The sequence below is a fragment of the Chelon labrosus genome, assembly GCF_963514085.1.
Source record: "Chelon labrosus genome assembly, chromosome: 7".
Classification (NCBI taxonomy): Eukaryota; Metazoa; Chordata; class Actinopteri; order Mugiliformes; family Mugilidae; genus Chelon; species Chelon labrosus.
In genome coordinates this window covers 3,088,946-3,109,903 of record NC_140343.1, presented here as the reverse complement: position 1 = coordinate 3,109,903, position 20,958 = coordinate 3,088,946, and the positions used below count along the sequence as shown (strand labels likewise).

At 47.2% G+C, this 20,958-nt stretch overlaps 1 protein-coding gene across 2 annotated transcripts; it reads right to left on the bottom strand.

Moving 5' to 3' along the window:
• Window positions 1-2,381: 2,381 nt before the first annotated feature.
• Window positions 2,382-19,049, bottom strand: igfbp3 (insulin-like growth factor binding protein 3). 2 transcript variants are annotated; one of them, XM_084548338.1, is made up of 4 exons: window positions 18,604-19,049; window positions 15,622-15,869; window positions 13,024-13,143; window positions 2,382-2,544 (listed from the first exon to the last, which is right to left on the bottom strand). In XM_084548338.1, exons 1-4 carry the CDS (start codon window positions 18,965-18,967, stop codon window positions 2,419-2,421), a joined length of 858 nt encoding a protein of 285 aa, XP_084404464.1. In that variant the 5' UTR covers window positions 18,968-19,049; the 3' UTR covers window positions 2,382-2,418. The 2 variants fall into 2 exon arrangements, with proteins under 2 accessions (XP_084404464.1, XP_084404465.1); XM_084548339.1 differs by lacking the exon at window positions 2,382-2,544 and adding an exon at window positions 10,002-10,091.
• Window positions 19,050-20,958: the final 1,909 nt, after the last annotated feature.

The following is a 20,958-nucleotide window of genomic DNA, read 5'->3' as shown; positions in this document are numbered from 1 at the left end:
CATACAAGCAATTTTTTTTTTATTTTTTCAAAGAAACAAAAAAAAAACAACAACAACAACCCCAAAAAAAAAAAAAAAAAAAAAGAAAATAGTTGCATTGAATGGAAGATTTTCTGAGGGGTGCTCGCAAAGTTTGCTGTCAGAAGTCCTGGTGTAGCTTCACTTTTTTCTTTTTTCTTTTTTCCTCCTCTCTAGTTTATTATTGTTTTCTTACAGTATCACACTGTTTCATCTGACATTACCTCGACGGAAAGGTATGCAGACGCAGATAGGTCCAATTGTCTTTAACTGCATGCATTGACGAGTAGCAGCACAGCTAAAGTGCTTTAAGTGCTTGTGCTTGAAGCATAGGGGCAGCTGGCACCTGTGGCAGGGCGGGCCGGTCACACCGGGCTCACCCCGTTCAAACAAGCCTACACCAGGTTGCACCGCTGACAGGAAGAGGACTGAACGCGGGCAGGGTGCTGGAGTGGGAGGGGGGGCAGTTCGGATTAGGGGGGTCAGGCACGGACGTGAGGACCCAACGAGTTTTGGACGAGAGAGGGGGTGGAAACATAAAGGGTTGGAGGACTTCAGCACCGGAGCTGCATGACAGGCAAGGGACAAGAGGGACGAAGGCAAAAAAAAATATCATGGTGAGACAGAAGACGGACTAACTCACAAACTGATCCCTAAGACTACCGGGCGGAACGAGAGCCCTTCAAAAGAATACACCACTGAAAATTCATCAGACTAGCTCAGAAGAGTTTGCTCCTTTTGCAGGGGGGGAGGGGGCATCAGCTGCAGCCATCTTGGATTCATTATGTCTGTATCCAAACATGTTTCGTGGAAACTTCGTCAACTCCTGCTGCAGCTTAAGCCGCCGGTCCACTGCCCGTACGTGTCCCGCGAATCCGCACTGCTGCCAAAATGTGTCCGATTACACAACGGCTGCTTGTTGACAGTGCAGGCCTGAGCCGAGGGTGACAGAAGGCTAACGAGCTATTATCGATTTTAGCGTGCATCGGGTCAGTTTAGGTGCTGACCTGCATCTTGGCATCAGTCATGTCCGTGTTTGGTGCTATTTTAGTGGCTATTTGCTACGTCAGACGCGAGGAGATAACATCCCTCTGATTAGTTTGGTTTGTTTTTCCAACTCAGGAAACATCTGCCTGTGACTCAGCCGCCCAAACTATTTAAATTCGTGAAGAAACTGCAGATTTCTAGACGAGAAAATTCTCCCACTTGTTTTAAAAGTTCCCTCGTTTCTAAATGCTCCATTTGCGCGTCACATTCTTGCAACCTCATAGCTCTGAAACTCGGCCCTGAAACATTCCTGTTGACACACGGATCGGCGGTGACGAAGTGGACGGTGCCGCGGGAGCCGTTTCCGAAGTTTCCGTGTTTACAGTTTTCTGCGGAGTCAAATCTATCACAGCTGCAAACCCCAGCTCCGACTGCAGCGGCTCTCCTCAACAAAAGGTGCAAACTCTGAATCACAAGGTGCATTTTTTTTTGTTTTAACGAAGTATTCCTTTAATTGAGGACTGAAGAGGGTGAAAGGGAGGTGAGGCATTGACAGTTTTTTTGTATTTTAAGGCACTGTATCTGCACAGTTTGCCTCCTTCTCATCTTTTGCCCCGCAGAGCAACGACAAGGAGCGAGAGGCAGCGAGGAAGACCAACGGTGGCCGATAAAAAGTCAAAGCCCTGCCCTCCCATAATCCTTCACTTCAAAATGGACCCTGAGCCAGAGATTTTTTTTTTTCTTTGTTTTTTCTGCATTGTTTAATGGAGCAGGGGCCGGGGGCCGGGGGCCGGGGCTGGGGGTGTCTGACACCTCTAAGCTGAGCTGAGGGACGTACAGTATTTACACCAATGAACACTTTTTTGGGAAAAGCACGCTCACAGACATGCAGCTCACACGTTAAAACACACACACGGACTCTCGAGGTAACACACACGATAGAAACGGGCGTTTTTTGTTTTTGGGGCGAGGGGGGCGGGGTTACAGTCACAAACGACTCCTCTTTAAAGTGAGTGGAAAAGTCCCTCCTTCCTCTCTTTCTAAAAGAATAGTGCAGATGATAGGATTCTCTCTTTCCTTCCCTTCTGTCTCAGCTTTCAGCTTAACCTTTTATTTTATTAAAGAAAGGACAGAGGTTCCCTAAGCACAGAACAGATGAGCTGTGATGGACAGGAGGCTGTGCTGGCACCCCTCCCCCTCCTCTTCCCCCTCCCTCTCCGACAGAAATGGGACCTGAAATCAAAAGGTCCGGAGTTCCTTCAAATGTTTACAGAAAACTACATGCAAGAGCGAAGGCTCTCCTCCTTTCTTTCTTTCTTTCTTTCTTTCTTTCTTGCGGCCTTACCCCATCCCTCCCCCCCTCTTTATGCTGCCGTCCTCTCTCCGTCCACTCGTCGTCGACCTCCCGTCCTCTCATTTGCTCTCCAGGTTGTAGCACTGCGTCTCGCCCCGCTCCCTGCCTTCGTAGCCGGGGAGAGGCTGCCCGTATTTGTCCACGCACCAGCAGTATCCCCGCCTCCTGCCTTTGGATGGACGGCACTGCAAAGAAAATTAAAATGAAATGTTAGGAAAATGTCGCATGCCGCTTCTTCGGTTCGGCCATGCTCCCGCAGCCAGAAGGTAGGGCTAGCGGCTAGCTCGGACTTCCTTCTTTAGCTCAGCTAGAAAAGAAGGAGAGGTGCATTCTGAAAACAGATTACAACAGTGAGGAATTATTACCTCGACAGCTTCATCAACACTACCTTCCATGTGCATGCGTGTATTATAATAACACTCAATCTCTCGCTCTCTGTGTGTTGGCTTTTAGATTTTGGATGCTTGTCAGGAGGCCAAGTCATGCCTCAGCAGAACTCTAATAAGACAAACATCTCATCGATCATGCAGTGGAATGCCCTGCTGCCTGGAACTGCCTTCCGAGTTTTTATGTGCAGAAACGACCTGAGATAAACACCGCGGATGAAGCAGCTGCTCGCTTTGCGCATCAAGACCTGAGCCTCGCTCGGGAGTCGGCGTGCCACCGGCCCGCTGCCGAGTTTGTCCGACTCGGGCGCTGCCGGAGGAGCTCGCTCTGGCTCCGGCTCTGGCCGCTGCGGATAAACGATGAAAAAGCAGATTATTCGTGACAGAGAGGCGCGGGGAATGAGGAGCTCTCTGAGCGAGTGAGAGTGAAGGAGTGTGAAGGTAAACATGGAGTTGCTAAAATATTTGCCAAGGCCAGTCGGAGGGCTGCAGGGAAACCAGCGCTGCTATTCTGGGAAGCTGGCAGACACTCAAAATCATCTGGAGCTGATTATGGGCCCGAGTGTGCACGAGTGCCCGTGCACATTAACACACATTAGCAAACATGTAGGCGCACGCAAACAAGAGTTGTATGTAAACCCCCTCCCCTCCCACACCTGCTTACACACACACACACGTACGCAGTAATATCAGATATCCCACGGGTGGGAGTGTGTGTGGGGGGGTGGGCTTTGTAGAGTGGCAACTTTATGAGCTCCATTTGGGGGTACACATGAAACGACACAATCAGAGGAGCCAGGCTAAACTCAGAGGCTCAGAATAATCCTCCTACCTCCGATCATCTCCCACCGGGGGGGTGGGGGTGGTGACAGAGAGATGAGGAGACCAGCCGGGACAGAGACACGCCTGTCTGTCTGGCTGGCAGTACCGTCAGTATGTAGTGACAGTATATTTAGTCAGCAAGTGCGTAGAAGTTTGAAGTACTTCCTATTAGTTCCTTTTCTACAGTTGAGCCCATTTTGTGCAGAAGTTATTGTAACTTAAGCTCAGGAACAAGACCACGCCCCATGTCATCCTGTTTTCCCAAGCTTACCTATAAAAGGTGTGTCTTAACCCTTAATTCTCCAGCAGCACCCCTCCTATCCTTCCCTTTTCTTGTGTTCCACTTCCATTCTTTCATTACAGGAAGAAGGTTGAGGCTTCCTAAGATGTGGCCCTACCCTGAGTGTCGCTCCCTGGGTTCCTCTACTATCATCCATCCATGCATTCCACCCTCGACAAATAAATCTCTTTCTACTGCAGGTCATCCATCCCCTTGACACTGTGTTGTAGAAATATCCACCCTGCCAACGGGACATGGGACCTCTGTGGGTCTCCTGTGCTGTCTGGCTCTATAGAACACCCTTTGGCTCCTATAAGTCGCATAGTTAGGTTTCCCTAGATCGGACTTGTTTTGGTGCGTAGTGTAGATGCTCCAGGGTTTGGCGGCCAGGTCAACGGGTTGTTCCTGAACAGTTATGGCTGTTATGTGTGCCGTGCTGAGGTCACTGCAGTGTGTTGTTGGTGTTAGGTGTTACGCGGTGTGTTAGGCGGGCGAGGCGTGTTACATAACGCCCAGCGTGAACACCAGCGCCCCAGATTTCCCAGCAAAACATTCTCCTGCAAGAAGAAGATCATTCACTTCACCTGTCAGTGAGGTCGGTCGGTCGGCCGGTCACGTGTGAACACACAAATCTGATCGTCTGCAAGTAACCCTGCAGACAGTTGTCCGTCTTAAAGATCAGTCCAGAGAGAACACATTCTTGCAGTCTGGACAACATCTAAGACCCCGTTAGGACCGTGCATTAAGATCTGTAAAATACAGGAGTGAGCATCGAGGATGCATTTGAGAGAGCCCATCTTTGACCACATGTGAAGGTGGTCTGGGTCGCCTTTGACCTCATTCCTTGGGTACTGTGCACACGCAGTGAGTCCTGGGTCACATTAAAGACCACCTACTCAACACGGGTGATCTTGCATCAGTGGAATTTTGCCTCATTCAGAAAAAAAACACACAACTGCTATTAGAAATAATCAACTGAAACGGAAAAAGCGCTGTCCTTGTAGCTGTTAACTAAATAAGGAATAAAACTGAAGAAGAATTAAATGAAATCATTAAAATCATATCAGCATGTGGTTAACTACTGATACGGCCATGTAGCATGTAGTTAAGTCACATATTTCCTCAGTCACCCTTTACTTCCAGGGTTTCTGTGATAATGTGAAGTTTGTGCAGGTACATAATAACCCAACGTGTGCGTCCAAGTCATGACACACGCCCAAAAACACAGGGTAGAAAAAAAAAACGGTAGAAATCCATTAGAGACGCGGCAGCTGTTAAGCTATTCCATTGCGCCAAATATTATGTTGGTGTTTATTTACGTGGAAACCGCGAAACTGAGATCGGATCTGGAGAGTCGGGCCGGAGACGCATTTTAACACCGGGTGCGAACACAGGCACTAGAAGCTGGCCACTTGCGATCAGATTGCCCAGGAAGGATGTTAATGCAAGGTCTGAACGGGACCTAAGGAATCGGGTAAGGTGTTGTTCCTTGACTGCACCGCTTTCAAGTTGGCACGAGTAATTAGAGCAATTAGCCTCAGAGTGTGGGCCAAACAAAGCTTTACACTGTTAAATGTCTATTATGGGTTGACTCGTGGGTTTCAACCAAGGACCATAGACCCTAACCCCTAAAATGAAGGAATGAGGACCTGTCCATCTTGCGTGAACTGGTTCACAGCGCTTCATACCTTCACAAGACTGCATAAAAAGAACTTTCTACACAGCTCATGTGGTGTGGATGCATACAGCCTCAGATTTTCTCAAAGTCACTGTCGGGCTTGAACTTCCAAACGCCAGGGGAGTGCAGCGCCAAAACTCTCCTGGTATTCGCAGGCAGGCAGACAGGCAGACAGCCTCTAGAGTGTGACCAGGTGTCTGTTTCCGGCGTAGTCGACATCCACGCGCAGCCTGAGAGCATGATCAAAGGCAGCTTTATAGAGACAGAGGCCCATTAAAATACCTCCCCAACAACTACTGCAGCAGTCTGGGGGCAAGTACGCAGCCCAACATGCCCCGTTCTCACACACCAACATCATCGAGGGATTCTTTTTGGTAAACTCTCCTCATGCCTTCCTCCTCCTCCTCATCTGTCTCACTCTTGCTCTCTCTCTCTCTCTTTCTGCTCCCCCCCTCCTCCTCCTCAGGGTGCCATCGTCTGCGGACAGTTTCTATTTTAGCCTTGACCCAGCGGACGAGACTGCGGGGAGAGGAGCTTAACATTGTGTTCTCCTGCTCTGGTTAATGATGATGGAGTCCTGCATGTGACCGGAGTGTGTGTGTGTGTGTGTGTGTGCGTGCGTTTGTGAGTGTGTGTGCGCATGGGAGAGTTGAAAAGCCAAAAGGAAAGGCGGAAGGGAGAGGAAGAGCAAAATGTGCATGTGTGCATTCCCCTGTTGCTTGGCTACCTTTGAATTTCCGCTCAGTCTCTCTTTCATCTGTGAACTATTAGCAGTCATCTCAAGCGACCCTTTCTGTACTGCTTCAATCCACACACACACACATAAACACACACACACACACACACACACACACACACACACAATGTAGGACAAGGTGAAAGACGGCGACACATCCACTTCACCGCTTTCTAATCGGCACAGTTGAAGTAAAATTAAATGCAACTCATCGCTTATTTCAGCTCGTGTTTGCAGGTTTTTAGCTTTTAGCTTAGAGAAATACAAGCCTTTTAATTAAAGTATAGATAGTAACTCTTCTTCTTCTCCATACTGGTTGTGAAGCGATATCTTCCCAATGTTTGCTAAAGAATTGTTTGCTCTGATTTGGAGAAACTGCTTTCTGACTTGTTCAGTTTGTTTTCACTTCCTGTTTTACTTTGAAAGGATCCCTGACCCTTTGGGCGTCTTAACAATACACATTCTTTTCCGTTCTTGTGAAACGTCACCAGTCGCAGTCCAGAAACGCCAAATCAAAGTATTCATCTGATCGAGCACAGTCCGAATACTCGGATGTGCTCTTGCCCCGTCCGTTTTGTTGAGGGTGCATCTGTAGGTGATTTGTGTGGACTCATCCCAGGATGCATTTCAAGTACGCTGCTGCTGCAACGCTGAGAATGACCACCCTGCGTCCTCCCGTCCTCCAGGGTCCGTACTTCAAAATCGAACTGCCAAGCATGCAAGTCTGACGTTTCTGTGTCCGTAAACGCTGCATGTATTTCCGTTAGTTTGGCTTCTTTTGTGTTCCCACCTTGGTGATTATTTGTTCCTCCATCGTTAGTTTAACGTGTGCGTTGCTTCTGTCCTTTGGCCAGGTCAAATCATGGTTTCCTACTTGTGTTTTCTCTGGAGTTATCACAGTCTTGGTTTTCCTACTTGTGGACTTTCTTATGAAGGATGAATGTCTTGAATTTCACCTGCATTATCACTTCTGTTGTTGGTTGGCTCTGCTCTTGTGACATTTAGTAGCGAAGGGAAGGAGGACCCAAATGCAAGACGCTGAGCGGAGGCAGGAGCAGACAACGAAACAACTCAACTCAAAAACCAGAACTTAAGGCGCTGCAGATGCAGCAAGATCAAAAACAAAGGATGAACCACAAGGAAAAATCCAAAGAGGTGACAGCAAAGAAAAAATATAACAGAAAGTTTGACAGGGGGAACAGAACAGAGGAGATGACAGAAAACAAAGGGAAAGGCAGGGCTATATATACATAGACATGGGCAGGGAGGCTAACGAGACACAGGTGAAACTAATGAGGGCGGAGCACACAAGGAGAATCCACCAATCAAAGAGGGGGAAACACAGGAAGAACCTCAAGGAAGAACTTTACAAAATAAAAACAGCAGAAACCAAACAGAAAATACTCAACACATCATACCATGACAGCTCGTACCACACCTGAGGAGAACCGCATTACTAGACCAATATCAACCTGGAACATAAGCCGACTGGACCCCTTATTTTTTAGAAGAATACCCCTTTTAATGAGCTCACCTGATCCCACCGTCCTTATCCACAGTGTCTAAACCACAGGTCAGCCCAGACCTCGTGCCCTGTATTCTGAGAGCTCGTGGCCCAAGCACTGGCCCTGCTCGGTCCACAAGGCCATCGCTAAAAAAAAAAAAAAACTCCCGACACATTTCATCCACCCTGCACATTCATAATGCTACCTTTATGAGGTGTGTGTGTTGTGCGTATGAATGCGTGCTCTTGTGATGCTGGTCTTTACAGCTAATAGCAGCGCTGCTGGGCTTCACGGACATTAAAAAGAGCCTGCTCTGACCACAGGATAAACACAAGCTCATAAAACGCAATGTGTTTGTGTGTGTGTGTGTGTGTGTGTGTAGGGGCGCATGCACATGTATTTGTGCATCCGTGTGTGTTTGCAAGTGCATTGGGAGTAGCTGCAGGATATTGCCTTTTCTAAAAAAGAAATAGTTTAATGAGAGTCTCAGGGAATTTAGCTCCAGAATAATTTGTTTGTTTTAGAAGAATGGAGCCACACAAACTTTAAAATAGAGCAGGAGTAGATGGACCAGGTGAGTTGAAAGAGTTTGGAAAGAGAGATTGTGATCAAAATGATTATTAGCTGGAGTTAAGGGGCGAGGACACACCAAACCGACGTCAAAGAACTACCGGCAACAAAGGCCGGCGCCTTACGTCACTAGGGTCTGGACCAAAAAGTCACCCTTGAACGCACCACAAAGACCGTAGCCAACAGCAAACCGGCACATACCATCTACGCTTGGATTAACGTAAACAACTGTGGCTACCAGTAGGTGGCATTGTTCTGTATTCACTGTTCAAACACAGAGGAGCAAGGATTCATCGGCAGGATAGGAAGCTATGAGCTAAAACCTGCTTAGCCTCTCACGCCAAATCACGTCGATCAGTTGGTCTATAGTTAAGTGGGAAAATTACGTAGCATACCGTAACTGCAATTTCTTTATAAAATTGCCACCTATTCCTAATTTGCCCACCAAGGGTTGCGCTGTTTTAGTAAAAGTTGAGACCCAGAGCTAAACAGCTGCTGGCAGCAATGTGCCGAAATTGCAAAATTACTATTTTTTTAAGAACTTTTGTAAATGGGTAGTTCATTAAATGTAAATATTTTCATAATGAAGTTCTTTGCATTAAGAAAAACGCAAAAATGTGTAGTTTTAGTTGGGGGGGTTTCATGTTATGTTATGTTACTGGTCCGGCCCGCTAGGCATCAAATTGGGCTGTATGTGGGCCCTGAACTAAAACGAGTTTGACACCGCCGTTCTAGATGATCATGTTTTTAAAATATTTGTGTGCAGGACACTCCACCAACACTCAGCGGCGGCCGGACCCTGGCCAGGGGCCGACCGTTGGCCTGCTGAGTCATGGCCTTGAGAGCCCAAACATTGGTGGTGGTGGTGAAACAGTTCTAGACAAGAATGCAAACGTTTATTTCTTAGATCTTTGCAGAGCTGCTTGTGTAATAGGCCTGGTGTGCGCGACTTCTATTGGCTGAAACAAGCAACGATGTTGATAATTCACTTGAAAACAAAAATTAGCGTAGGATGAGCCCTTAAGGTCGACGGAGGGAGCGGGTTCTTCTCTGAGTAGTGCGCCGTTGTGCCGCCACGTCTCTATAGAAGCCCAGAATGGACAGACCAAAACATGGACCATTTAACACTTGTGTCGGCCGTTGTATTCTAAGTGAGGTTTATTTCGTTCATTACAATCTGCAACTTCACCTCTAGATCCCACTAAATGCTACAAACTTTAGTTTTAAGTCTTATGTTTTGAAATTTTCATCATGAAAAGGAGATGTTGTAGAAAAAAGTGTTTATATTCGCAAGCAAAAGTATTAAAAGGACGCATCAATAATAAAAACATATTACTTTGCTCTACATATTATGCAAGAACCGCTGCAAAAAAAAAAAAGGAAAGGAAAGGAAAGAGAGATGGATTAGAAATCCAGGGAGGGAAGAGAACCAGGGAGAGAGACAGAGTGAAAATAGCTGTCTGGGTCCCCAAAGGTTGGCCAGTTATTATAAAGCCATTGTGGTCGGTGTGTACGTTTCCACAGATCCTTCTGAGTCACGCTCAATAAGTCAGCCCTTATGGGCCTGGCACTGTCGGGACCCGGCGAAGGAGGAGGCAGGAGGGTACGCAGGCACCTGGCTCACATCCTTAACCCACGGAACTCCTCCTCCTCCTCCTCCTCCTCCTCCACCACCTCTTCCTCTCGACACACTGAAGAGTACACAGAAGGACGCAGACACTGCCGTCCCATTCACAAGCCTCCGCGGGGTGATTCCTGGCCAAACAAGGAAGGAAAAGCCAGGTGGGCGGAAGGGCAGGATGGACAGAATGATGGAGCGGGCAGCCAGAACAAAAGACGGGAGGATGACTGTAGGCAGGGCACAATGGGGGTAATGATGGGTGGGTGAAAGGATGAATAACGGAGAGAGGAAGAGAGAGAGAGTGAGTGAGACTTTGAGGGGTGTAATGAGCGGGTCGGTGTGGGGAATGCATGGCCTGAACTGGGATACTGAGCCAATTCATATAACTGCTGCTAAAAATAGGTTTCTCTGTACTGTAGCTGAGGTAGGGCTACACTGCTCAACTCCTCTGACAGGCCCGGGGCACTCATATTACCAGCAACATACACAGAAAACCACACACACATGCTTCAAACTTTCTCCTGTTGGGATAGTTGAACACACAAGTGATATTTTATCTTTCCTGTATGAAGCCTCAGGTCTGAAAAATGGCTTTTTAAAGTTCATATGCGTTCACGTATCTCCACAGCCGATCGGTTTGCTTTTCTTCTGCAACTTTCTTCTCAAAGACCATGTTGCTGTTCTGCATTTTCAGCATCTTGCGATCCTTTCACCCCGTCCTTCCCTTTGTGACGAGACTGGATGCAAAAGCCAAACCGTTGAGTGTGGCCGTTCTGAAAACACTTATCAGACATCACATGTGCTATCGTTTTGGGCCTTTATCCGCTTCCTCCGAGTCCGTCCGTCCAGCTAACGGCCAAATAGTTGTTGTTTCTCCAAAAAACGGCTCAATAAATCCTCGCGCAGTGACTTGCAACAAATCTGGAAAGTATCCGGAGAGATCAGCGGGGAAGCAAACTTTTCATTTTTATTTGGCTGTTAAAACTGTTCAAATCCAGTGTAACTGACACAAATCTAACCTACGCACAGCTGCTTTACCCAGAAAAAACGATTTTTAGGAACTCTTAAGGAGATTATCCTGCTTTCCAACAGGAAAAAAAAAAATACCTCGCCACGGTTTGAGTCCTTGCGTGGATGCAAGAATTTTCTTGCAGCCCTGGATCTATCAGGGAGGCTAGAATCAGCGCTGGGACTTGTTTAAACAACAGACTACAGTCCACAAACCCACAGAAAGAAAAATACAACTTAAACTTAACATCTGGAAACCGATAGATGGAGCACCGGAAAACAACATTTTATTCGAATCCTTCCTTTCAGGCTTCTCTAGCTTTCACCCTTTCACAAACAGTAAAAAATAAAAAAATAAAAAACCTATAGCATGCAGAATTTACATAAATTTAATCAGGAAGCAATGCACACATGCACTAAATAACTTCCATTCTACTTTTCCACTTCTGCACGTGTTTGTGTTTGAAAACGGTACTTAATCTGCTATCAGGCTAATCCTCACATTTCTTTAAATGCAGTGAAAAGGAAACAAGAATGCACAAAAGGGATTTACTGTTCTTATTTTAGTTCCTGTTGATCCGTTGGTTCTTGGAACCAGGAAGGCGTTAGTTTCCCATTTAATTCGTGGTTTATGTGAAAGGTGAAACCGGCCACCTTTCAGCGTTATTCGATATTAAAAGGTTTTGGCTGGTTCATTACTTTGGGATGCTGAGACAGCTTGCGTATCATAGTTTTCCTCTGCGCCGTCCTCTATCCTCCCCCAAACCCCTCACCCATCCCTCCGTCTATCCCCCCCACCACCCCCACCGCCCCCCTGCTCCCTTCTTTTCACAGTATTGTCACCCTAGACGGTTCACACGGTCTCCTCTTCGCTGTGTTTCAGGTCATAAATCTCTGCAACACACCGTGAAGGCACATCCCCTCGGATGGATTTAACACAACACCCCGCACACTACTCACCCCCCCTCAGCCCCCCCACCCACCCTCCTCCACTGGCCCTCTGAGAAGAGGAGCGACAAGAGCTGGCACGCTGCTGCTGCTGCACACACATTTATGCACACTCAGACCAGAACTGACACTTTTCCCGGTAGATGTTTGTTGATGAAATCCAGGAAAAGAACCAGGAAGCGTCTGACTTTAATAAAAGTAACAATGAAACCGCACTTCACAGACCATGGGTAGAGATTGAGGATGATCTGACAATGTGTGTTATGGCTCGGGTCGGACTCTGACTCATGGTGCTCGTTGAGGGGGTTTTTGGTGACTCATGCTTTTCTGAGAATGAGCTCAATCTTCGTGGAATCCCTGCGATAAGGACCTCAGGAAATGGAGGTATTTATTTCACACGCCGCGTGTCCCTGCAAAGCCCTCCCCTCTATACGCCACCTTCCCACGTCGCGCCCCTCCTTCCCCTCAGGTCAGCACATGTCACCCACCGAACCGCTCGGACAAATTTTTGACTTCCTCGCCCCCCGCCCCCCCCTCGTCTTCCAAATGAGCAGGCTTTGGGTGGCCCCGGCCTGCTGCACCGCGGACAAGAAAAACTAAACCAGTGACAGCCTGTTTGTTTTTTTTACCTCACCAACAGCACCCCACACCTACACACCCTCACCAAAACTACCGCCGTCAAACAAGCGCCATACATACACTCCCCTGCCGCCACATCTACCGTGCCACACACACTCCCAGACCACATTCTTACATCCCTACCCCCCACATTCTCCCACACCGCACACCCACAAACACACCTGACCGACTTCATTTCCTGTGAGGCATGAGTCAGACGGCTGCAGTGCATTTACCGGGGTAATACATGGTTATTAGCCATTCTGATAATATAGTGTTGATGTGGCTGTCAAGGCAACCTGAGCTGCAGAAAAAAAAGGGGATTGTGCATGTGTGGGTGGCTGGGATGAGTCTTTGAGGATTCTTTGGAAGTGTTCAGGCATGTGGTGGGTCTATTTGCATGTCCGCAGGTGTGTGTGGGTGTGTGTGTGCGTGTGTGTGTGTGTCAGACGTAAAAAGAGAGGAGATGAAACAGCAGGGAGAGCCATTCACCTGTTTTTTCTTGTAGAAGCCCTTTCTGTCACAGTTGGGTATGCGGAAGCCTCTCGGGTTGAGCACGCTGCTGATTTTAAGACTGTTCAGGATGCTCTCCATCTCCCGCCGACACGGTCCCTGGCAACACAGCAAACACACCCCGACAACCCCAGCGTCACACTCATCCTTAAGCCGAAGAACATCAGACACAATTATGCAACCCCATCATTTTTGGTGATGAACATCAGTCTATAAAATATAATTGCCCCATTAATTGAACCACAAATGAGCTCCAAAGCTATCTGCTAAGAGGTTACAGGTATCGTAACATAAGAGTCGTGGGTTAGGGTTAGCTACAGAGAAATTAGGGGGTAGGGTTAGTTGAGGGTTAGTTGAGCATTCCTTGTTTGAACAAAGCAGACCTGCAGAAACTAACCCACCGTTGGGTCCAGCTTGACGAGGTAAAACCTCCAAAATGAGACGTCGACTTAGAGAGTTTGTAATCAAAACTAATGGTGTTTAAACAGTGCTAACTTAAGAGGTACCTTGTGCAGATTGTGACCACTAATTGCGCTGTTTAGCAATGTTTAGCTGAGAGATTTGGCATACTGTTTGTATCATGTGCGTTTTTTTCCCGTGCATACCACCTACCATGGGTTGACAGTGACACACATCTTTGCCATAAGCACAAGGGCCAAGGTGGAATGGAGAGCCGCTCCGACTAAACCTCCAAGCAATTATCCCGTGTTCTCGCTCTTTACAAGGAGTCCTAATCAGTGGGGCTTTCTTTACAGAAATTAAACTTAACTTCAGCGGCGGAGGTCAATGAGGACAATCTGATTTACTCTTAAACTTACAAACTGACCTGCAACACATCATCATCCAATCTACACTAGTTAAGGGTTAGGGTTCCATTACGTTCACAACCTACCTAACAACTACCTACCTGGACTGACTTCAGCCACCCAGTTTGAGGTTTTATTCCTTTAGCTAGCTACGTGAAATTCCTCTAGTATCAGTTGTTGTCAATAATAAATTGTCCATACTTAAGTTTACAAGCTAGCTAGACCGCTAACTAGCTAGAAGAAACCAGGTTTTTAGCATTTCTTTAGCTTTTCCCAGCTAAAGAAATGCTAAAAACCCAACTACTACAATGAGCTAGCAGAACTAAATACCAAGAAAGACAAAACTAGCAAGCTCGCTAACTTTAGCATCTAGACTGGAGCATGTGATGCATTTGTTTTCAAACGCCAAACTTTTCTGTTTGAAATTTGTTCAGCATGCAGACTAGCAAGGGCACTAAGAAGCTAACCAGCTAACAAAGATATTCCGCCTTTCAATGCAAATCGTAACTTTTGTTCATCTTTTCTTTTTAATTAGCCTTTAAATAGGATAAAAGGCCTCTTGGGATGTGTTGGTGCCTTCGCGTGGGGTTGTGTTTATTGTGTTCGCAATGAAACATATGAATGGCGCCCCCTAATGGTATTCACAAACTCGTAACTGGACATTTTCACAGAGGTCTGAGTTCACGAGTTGTGCTGCATGGTAAAATGTATATATTATAATTTTGCCAGATAGAGTTTTTAGGAAATTGCTGGTATCCCCAGCAGCCTCATCATTTCATTACACCTTTGCATTTCCTACATTAAGTTAAACATTAAGCTTGTTAGACTTGTTAGTCTCAGTGGCTTCAAGACTGAGACGACAGTTTCCTAGCGGTGGTGTTCTCACTCAGACTTACATCTAATGATACCACTTGAACACCAAACATTTTGTGTACACGAATTTCAGTGTTGCAACAACGAGTTCTTCAGTTGTATTTGAAGCAAACATCCGTCATGATGTTGCGCAGCGTACCGGACGGTGCTGTCGTTGAAAAAACAGGCTATTTAACTATGAATCTTAGTGTTACATTATCTCTACGTTGCCTCTTGTATGTACAGTACGAGCAAAGACACAACAGGCTGCAAGTCATTTTCAATGGAAGCCGGTGATATGAAGCAACAAACCGACACCTGACACTTGTGGCTGTTGACGGAGGTGATGCACTGAACTGGCCCCAACTTTTTTTGAACTTTGTCTCACGGGTTCATTTTTAAACTGATGACAACATAACACCAAATTAAGTTATTAGAACTTAAGTTCAGGAACAAGACCACGCCCCATGTCGTTCTGTTTCCTGCACTTACCTATAAAGGCTTGTCTTGATCCTCTCATTCTCTCTTCATCTCAGTTCTCAACCCTCACCCTTCCCATCCCTCTCTTTTCTTTTCTTCCTATTCCACCTTTCATTATAGGAACCTGTGAGACAAGGAGCCGAAGCTTCCTGAGGTGTGCCCCCACCCTACCACCATTCATCTACACATTCATCCCTTCCCTTCAACTCCTCTCATCCATCCATCCATTTCCCTCAGGTCCTGTCTATAAATAACCTTCTTTGCATCAGTTAGGGCGTGGTTTGAGAAACCCGCCGGCTACGTATCTGGCCACACTCCACCATTTCTTCCCTCGTACAGTGAACACAGCATTAGATTGCACCACCGCCGTCAACGTTTTCCCTCCCACAGATCAACAGCAAGACAAAAATCTCATCGCCTCTGGGCATATGTGACTTACATACTCAGTCTCCCTCTTGTTCTCCAGGGAGAAGTTGTGCATGTCCATGTTGGCTCCTCCTGACACCGATTCCACCTTGTAGCTCTGCGTCTTCTTGTTCTGATCCTTCTGGATCAGCATGTTGTGCAACGGAGGCCTGGTGTCCATCGGCCCCCGACTGTGTCCACCCTTCACTGTCACCACGCCGGGCAGCGCCGTCATCGGCTGGGTCACGTTGGCACAGTCCTCCACCTGATTTCCAGCATTTTCTGTGTGAGCAAAGGTAAGTCAGGAACATCGAAATCTAACTTACATATTGACCGCCGCTAAATTTCATTGTAGCTGTCGGAAAAGTCTTTCAATTTAAAGCTTTTCAAGTGTTTCATAAAACTTGGGAAGTTATAATTTTTCCTGTTTCAGGAACTCAACAAAAAAAAAGCTTTCTATTAATAAATAAAATAAAGGTTTCACAAATCCCACTGTGGAAAATGTCTCACAATTATTCCTCTTCTCAACCATATGTGGTGCAAGAAAATGGAGATTACGCTGCAAAATATGATCACTTATTTCCCCCCAACTTCATCCCTAACCTCAGAATCAAAAGCCAACTTCAGCACCCCAGTGTTGTTTTAGTTTGCAGTTCTTGTAAATTACTATAATACAAAATGATGAATGACTGCTCGTCTGTCACTTAATCCAGCGGAGAATTCTGGACTGTTTGAAACTGACAAAACAGAGTTAGCTCTCTGGCTTGTGGGCTGTTTGGAGCCAGAAATGCAGCCAAGTAATAAACAGAAACATGATGATTTCATATCCACAAATTTCCACAGTTATGCAGACCGAGAGATAGAGTCACAAAGAGGAACTGGGTGTAAACAAGACATTTTAGGGACGCCGAGAAGAACATGTTGTGTATATTTTTATGTGTGTGACGCGGGGAGGAGGTTAGGGCAGGTAAAGTGGAAGATGAGGGGTCAGATATATTAATACCCCGCGCTGCTGGCATAGATTCCTGTCAAATCGTTAAAGACGACCGAGAGGAAGAGAGGAGGGGCCTTCAAATACTCCTCCCTATTATGGGACAAGACCAAACTACCCGCTGTGTGCCACCCAGTCGACCTCCGCCGCCACCAGGCCACAGTGGAAGGATCTAAGTGAGCCTGGAGACGTCGTTCTGGAGAGGCAGCACACATGGAGCGGCTCACACACCCAAACACTGTTAACTCGAAGCAGATTTTGTGTTCGAGAGCTGCGGTGAGGGCGGTGGATGGGCACGGAGGGGTGTAGCTCGTGTGGGCAGGCAGGCTGGCAGCCCACCCCTTTCTCCGTGACCACCTGATCAATTAGTGACGTGGCGGGGCTCCACAGTCTCCCAGGCTCACCAGAACTTAACGTGGATGTCAACAACGGCATCGGTGGCTGCAATGGGACGGAGGCAGAAGCGTGCTCCTTGGCCTGAGACAACGTCCTGGTCTTCTCTCAACACTTCAACGACGACCGTAAATCTCCACAAAAGATATTTAGCCCCGTTCGAGATTCTTGCAACTGTTGATTTTTATTGGCAATATAAACTTTTACATAACCTCTCTAGGATGTCTGGGGTGTTTCAGATAAACACATTACGCAATTTGTTTGCATGATGGCACTGGAGTAAACAGCACAAACTGCGGTAAGGAGAGCTTGTTAATCTCTGGGAGGAGAGACTGCTCTGGACATGGGGACTGATGTAAACTCCTGGCCTGCACTGACATACTCTGACCAACAGGGGCGCTTGGGATCATTTCCCTCCTCTTCCCCCCCATCTCCAGTGGTGGAGAAACCTTAAATAATAGAGTTGAATGACACCTGTCCCTGGTTGTTTACAGGTTTAATGGAAAGAACGTCAGTCTAGAATTAAACCAGAGGCTGCAAACTGAAAAATAAAACAGAGAGGAGAGGAGGGGAAGTGAAGATATGTGCTAAGTTAAGTGTGTGACCGCTGAGGGCCACACATCACCAAATAACCAGGAAGACGAAAACACACACTGGAGGCCTGACGTCAGCGGGTGCCTAAACACACAACTGTGTGTATTCACATGGTGGTGGCATGTGTGCCGTTTGAGGAGTGTGAGAAGCATGCACCCATTCACACGAAACCCCCTCCATGCACAAGATGTCTCTCAATATATTTTACAAATGTGCAGTTAGGAAACATGCAGTTGGTTCTCATTGATCATGGCCTGCTGGGAGTGTGTGTGTGTGTATGTGTGTGTGTGTGTGTGCCTGTTGCCTGCCAAGATGTGTTGGCCCACAATCTGGACCAGGGAATCAGCAGCAGCACATATTTTCATGCTGTGTACAAAAATCCAAGAGATTTACTTGAAGGGGGGAAAAAAGGGACATTACAGAAGAAAGGGACATGGTCTCAGCCTCAGCTACACACTCTGTGCTGTGGCATTCCTTAACTATTGGTTTAGTTTAGCCAAGCACTGCCTGAGTGTGTGTGTGTTTGTGTGTTGATGATAAAAATCAAACAAATTCCCAAATCTTGAAAAAAAAAAAAAATCTTGTTTTACATTGCATTTTACGCACGGTGCCCTGAAGCTGCGCGCATGGAGAGAGAGAGAAAAAAAAGAAGTGTCCCCCTGGTTGCAGCGATTAATTGCTGCGTGAAGATGACCGTGTTATCCACTCAAACTGTCAGGAGCCCGTGGGATTACTACGCAATGTCAAAGCTCCCCTCCAGAACCCGGGTTGGTCATTTACGTCGTGTTGGGTTGCAAAACAAGCCAGAGTATAATTTTGTTCCGTGTTCATTTGTTCCTAAGCAGATTAGTCTGCGCATCTTCGCCTCTACCACTATCAATACTGCGCACTTAATCGGTATTTCCATGGAGAGGGACCTCCCCAGATCCATAAAGAGCAGAACCTCAGGGAAAGGGCGCCTGTCAAATCCACCACTCACACAAACACACATGCAATGTGCAAAACATAAAAGTCCGAAGAAAAAGCACCACTTCCTACCTTGTTTTGTTGTCGGTACGAGAATGCTGTTGAGCTTTTTGGACGCGGCGCTGGAGCACACACCCCGTCCCTCCAGCAGAGCTTGCAGGGGTCGGCTCTCCCCCGGCTGGTGCTGGCAGGTCAAGCCGGAGCCGCAGCGCGCCGTGTACACTCCACACGCTTGTCCCTCGCCGAGGGCGCACGTAATGCAGCAGCCGCAGCCGGGCTCCCTCACCCGCTCCGCGCAGTCCTTCGGCAGCGGCTTGCACTGTAGGAGCGCGCCGGCGTCGCACGGCTCGCATCGGACCACCGGCCCCACCGTGCCGGCCAGCCGGGCGAATGCAGCCAGCGCGACGGCAAAACAAAGCACGCAGAGACCGGGCATTCTGCCGATTAAGCTGGTCACAAAGGGACAGTACGCAGGCTTACGGGGACTCTCTGTGACACAGCGAGCCGGCTAGCCTTCTCCATCTGTATTTTCTTTTACGCGAACTTCTCGTTTTATACAGGCGGAAAAAAGAGCCAACAAGTCACACCCTCCTCCGTATGAATAATGTAAACGGAGAGCCCCGATATGAGGGACGGCTGCATCCAGTCTCAGGAGAGAGCCGCTCACACATTCAACTCTTTCAAACCTTTAAAATGTTTTTTTGCTGTTCATCTGCAGATCTTTGGTGCGCACAATGTTCTGGGGGGGGAAAAAAATAATGTCTTCCCTTTCTTGTCACGATACAGGAAACTTTGCAGCGTAGCCACAAGGTGCAGATGGTATGCACCTTGTGGCTACATTTCTCTGCTCCTCACTAACATAAATAACTGTCATCTTACAGATAAGATGCACATCTGCAGATTTCAAGAAATGTGAAAGAGAGAGAGAGAGAAAAAAAAAACAGCATCATGGAGAATACTGATGCATCAGCTGTTCCCAAACCTCTGGAGGTTTCTGCACCACTGGCCACAGCCCCAGCTGGCATCAATGGTATGTGAGTGAATGCCATTGGTGGTGCCCCCTCCCCGCCGCCCCCCCAAGTGTAATACTGATAAAAACATTCCTCTGGGCAGGTGTGTAGGTGGCCTCCATATTAACTCGCTAAAACAATAATTTCTTTGCTTATAACCTGCACAGCGGTGGGTATTGTTTTACTGTTGTGGTTCAGCTAAAGCTGCAGGGTCGGGATGCACATGTCAGTCACGGAGCACGTGCCCACCAGACTGCATACCTTGACCCTTCTGCTCTGCGGGTTCTGTTCTGTAGCTCACCTTTCATATACTCGCCGCAGACCTGGTGACCTGGCACTTTGCATTGCACCCCCCCCCCCCCCCCCCCTCCAAGTCCCTCATCTCGCAGCCCCACCGACAAGCATCCACATTCCCTGCACCTTCTTCTTCCATCCCGCATGCCCCACCACCACCTACACCCCGTCATCGACCCCACAGGATTTCAAATTATTAGAAGAAAATGTTCAGGTTCTGCAGGCTCAGCATCGCCCCCCTGTCCGGCATATCCTCCTTGTTCTGCAATAACAAACGCGAGAGGGGGGTACGCACTGAGAAAATAAAGCAATCAGTATCAGCCATTGTGTGATTTCCACCACAGAAGCAGAAAAAGTGTTGAGACTGCATTATGAAAAACAAGCAGAGGGTAAGGAAACACCCCCAGAATAGCAAGAAAACGTCTCCGGCTAAGATTAGTTTTCTTATTACTTCACATTTTTTTCTCCTTCTGCATTTTTTTTCTCCTTCTGCATTTTTTCCTCGTCTGAAATATTCAGCTTCTGACCTTTGGCTTGTTTATCGTCTGCCCGTCTGTCCGGGGAGTGATTTGCCTAAAGAGCCCTTTACAGTTCAAACTATTGCAGCAGAAAAGACACTTTTGGTGAACCTCATCTTCTTTGCATGTATACCGTTCTCTCCTGGTTTGTTTTCGTCATGCTGTAAAGGCGACAGGTTTCATAGGGATGTGTTGTTATCGTTCTTCTGTCTCAGCCGGTTCTTCATTATGAAACATACAGACCGCATTCTCCAGTTTTACAACAATTTGCTTGCTTAGATCCTGCGCAGTGCAGAAGAGGCAGCTATTGCATGCGGCAAAGGTCAACAGATCAGGTCATCAACTGGGATCAGACTCAAGAGTAAGAACAGAGCATGCTGTAATTTGCCTCAGGACATTTTGGTTATAATAAAAAGATAAAATGAAATCAGATAACTGCTGGCACTAAACCCACATGTCTCATTTCCCAAACCATATGTTCCACTCGTCTCTGTTGCAGTCTCAGCAAACTGCAATAAGAGATACTATTTGTCTTACTCAACGATCTTGTCTTCATCTCCCATCTGCACTTTTGTCTTTCACCCGCTCAGTCTTCTCCGCCTCAA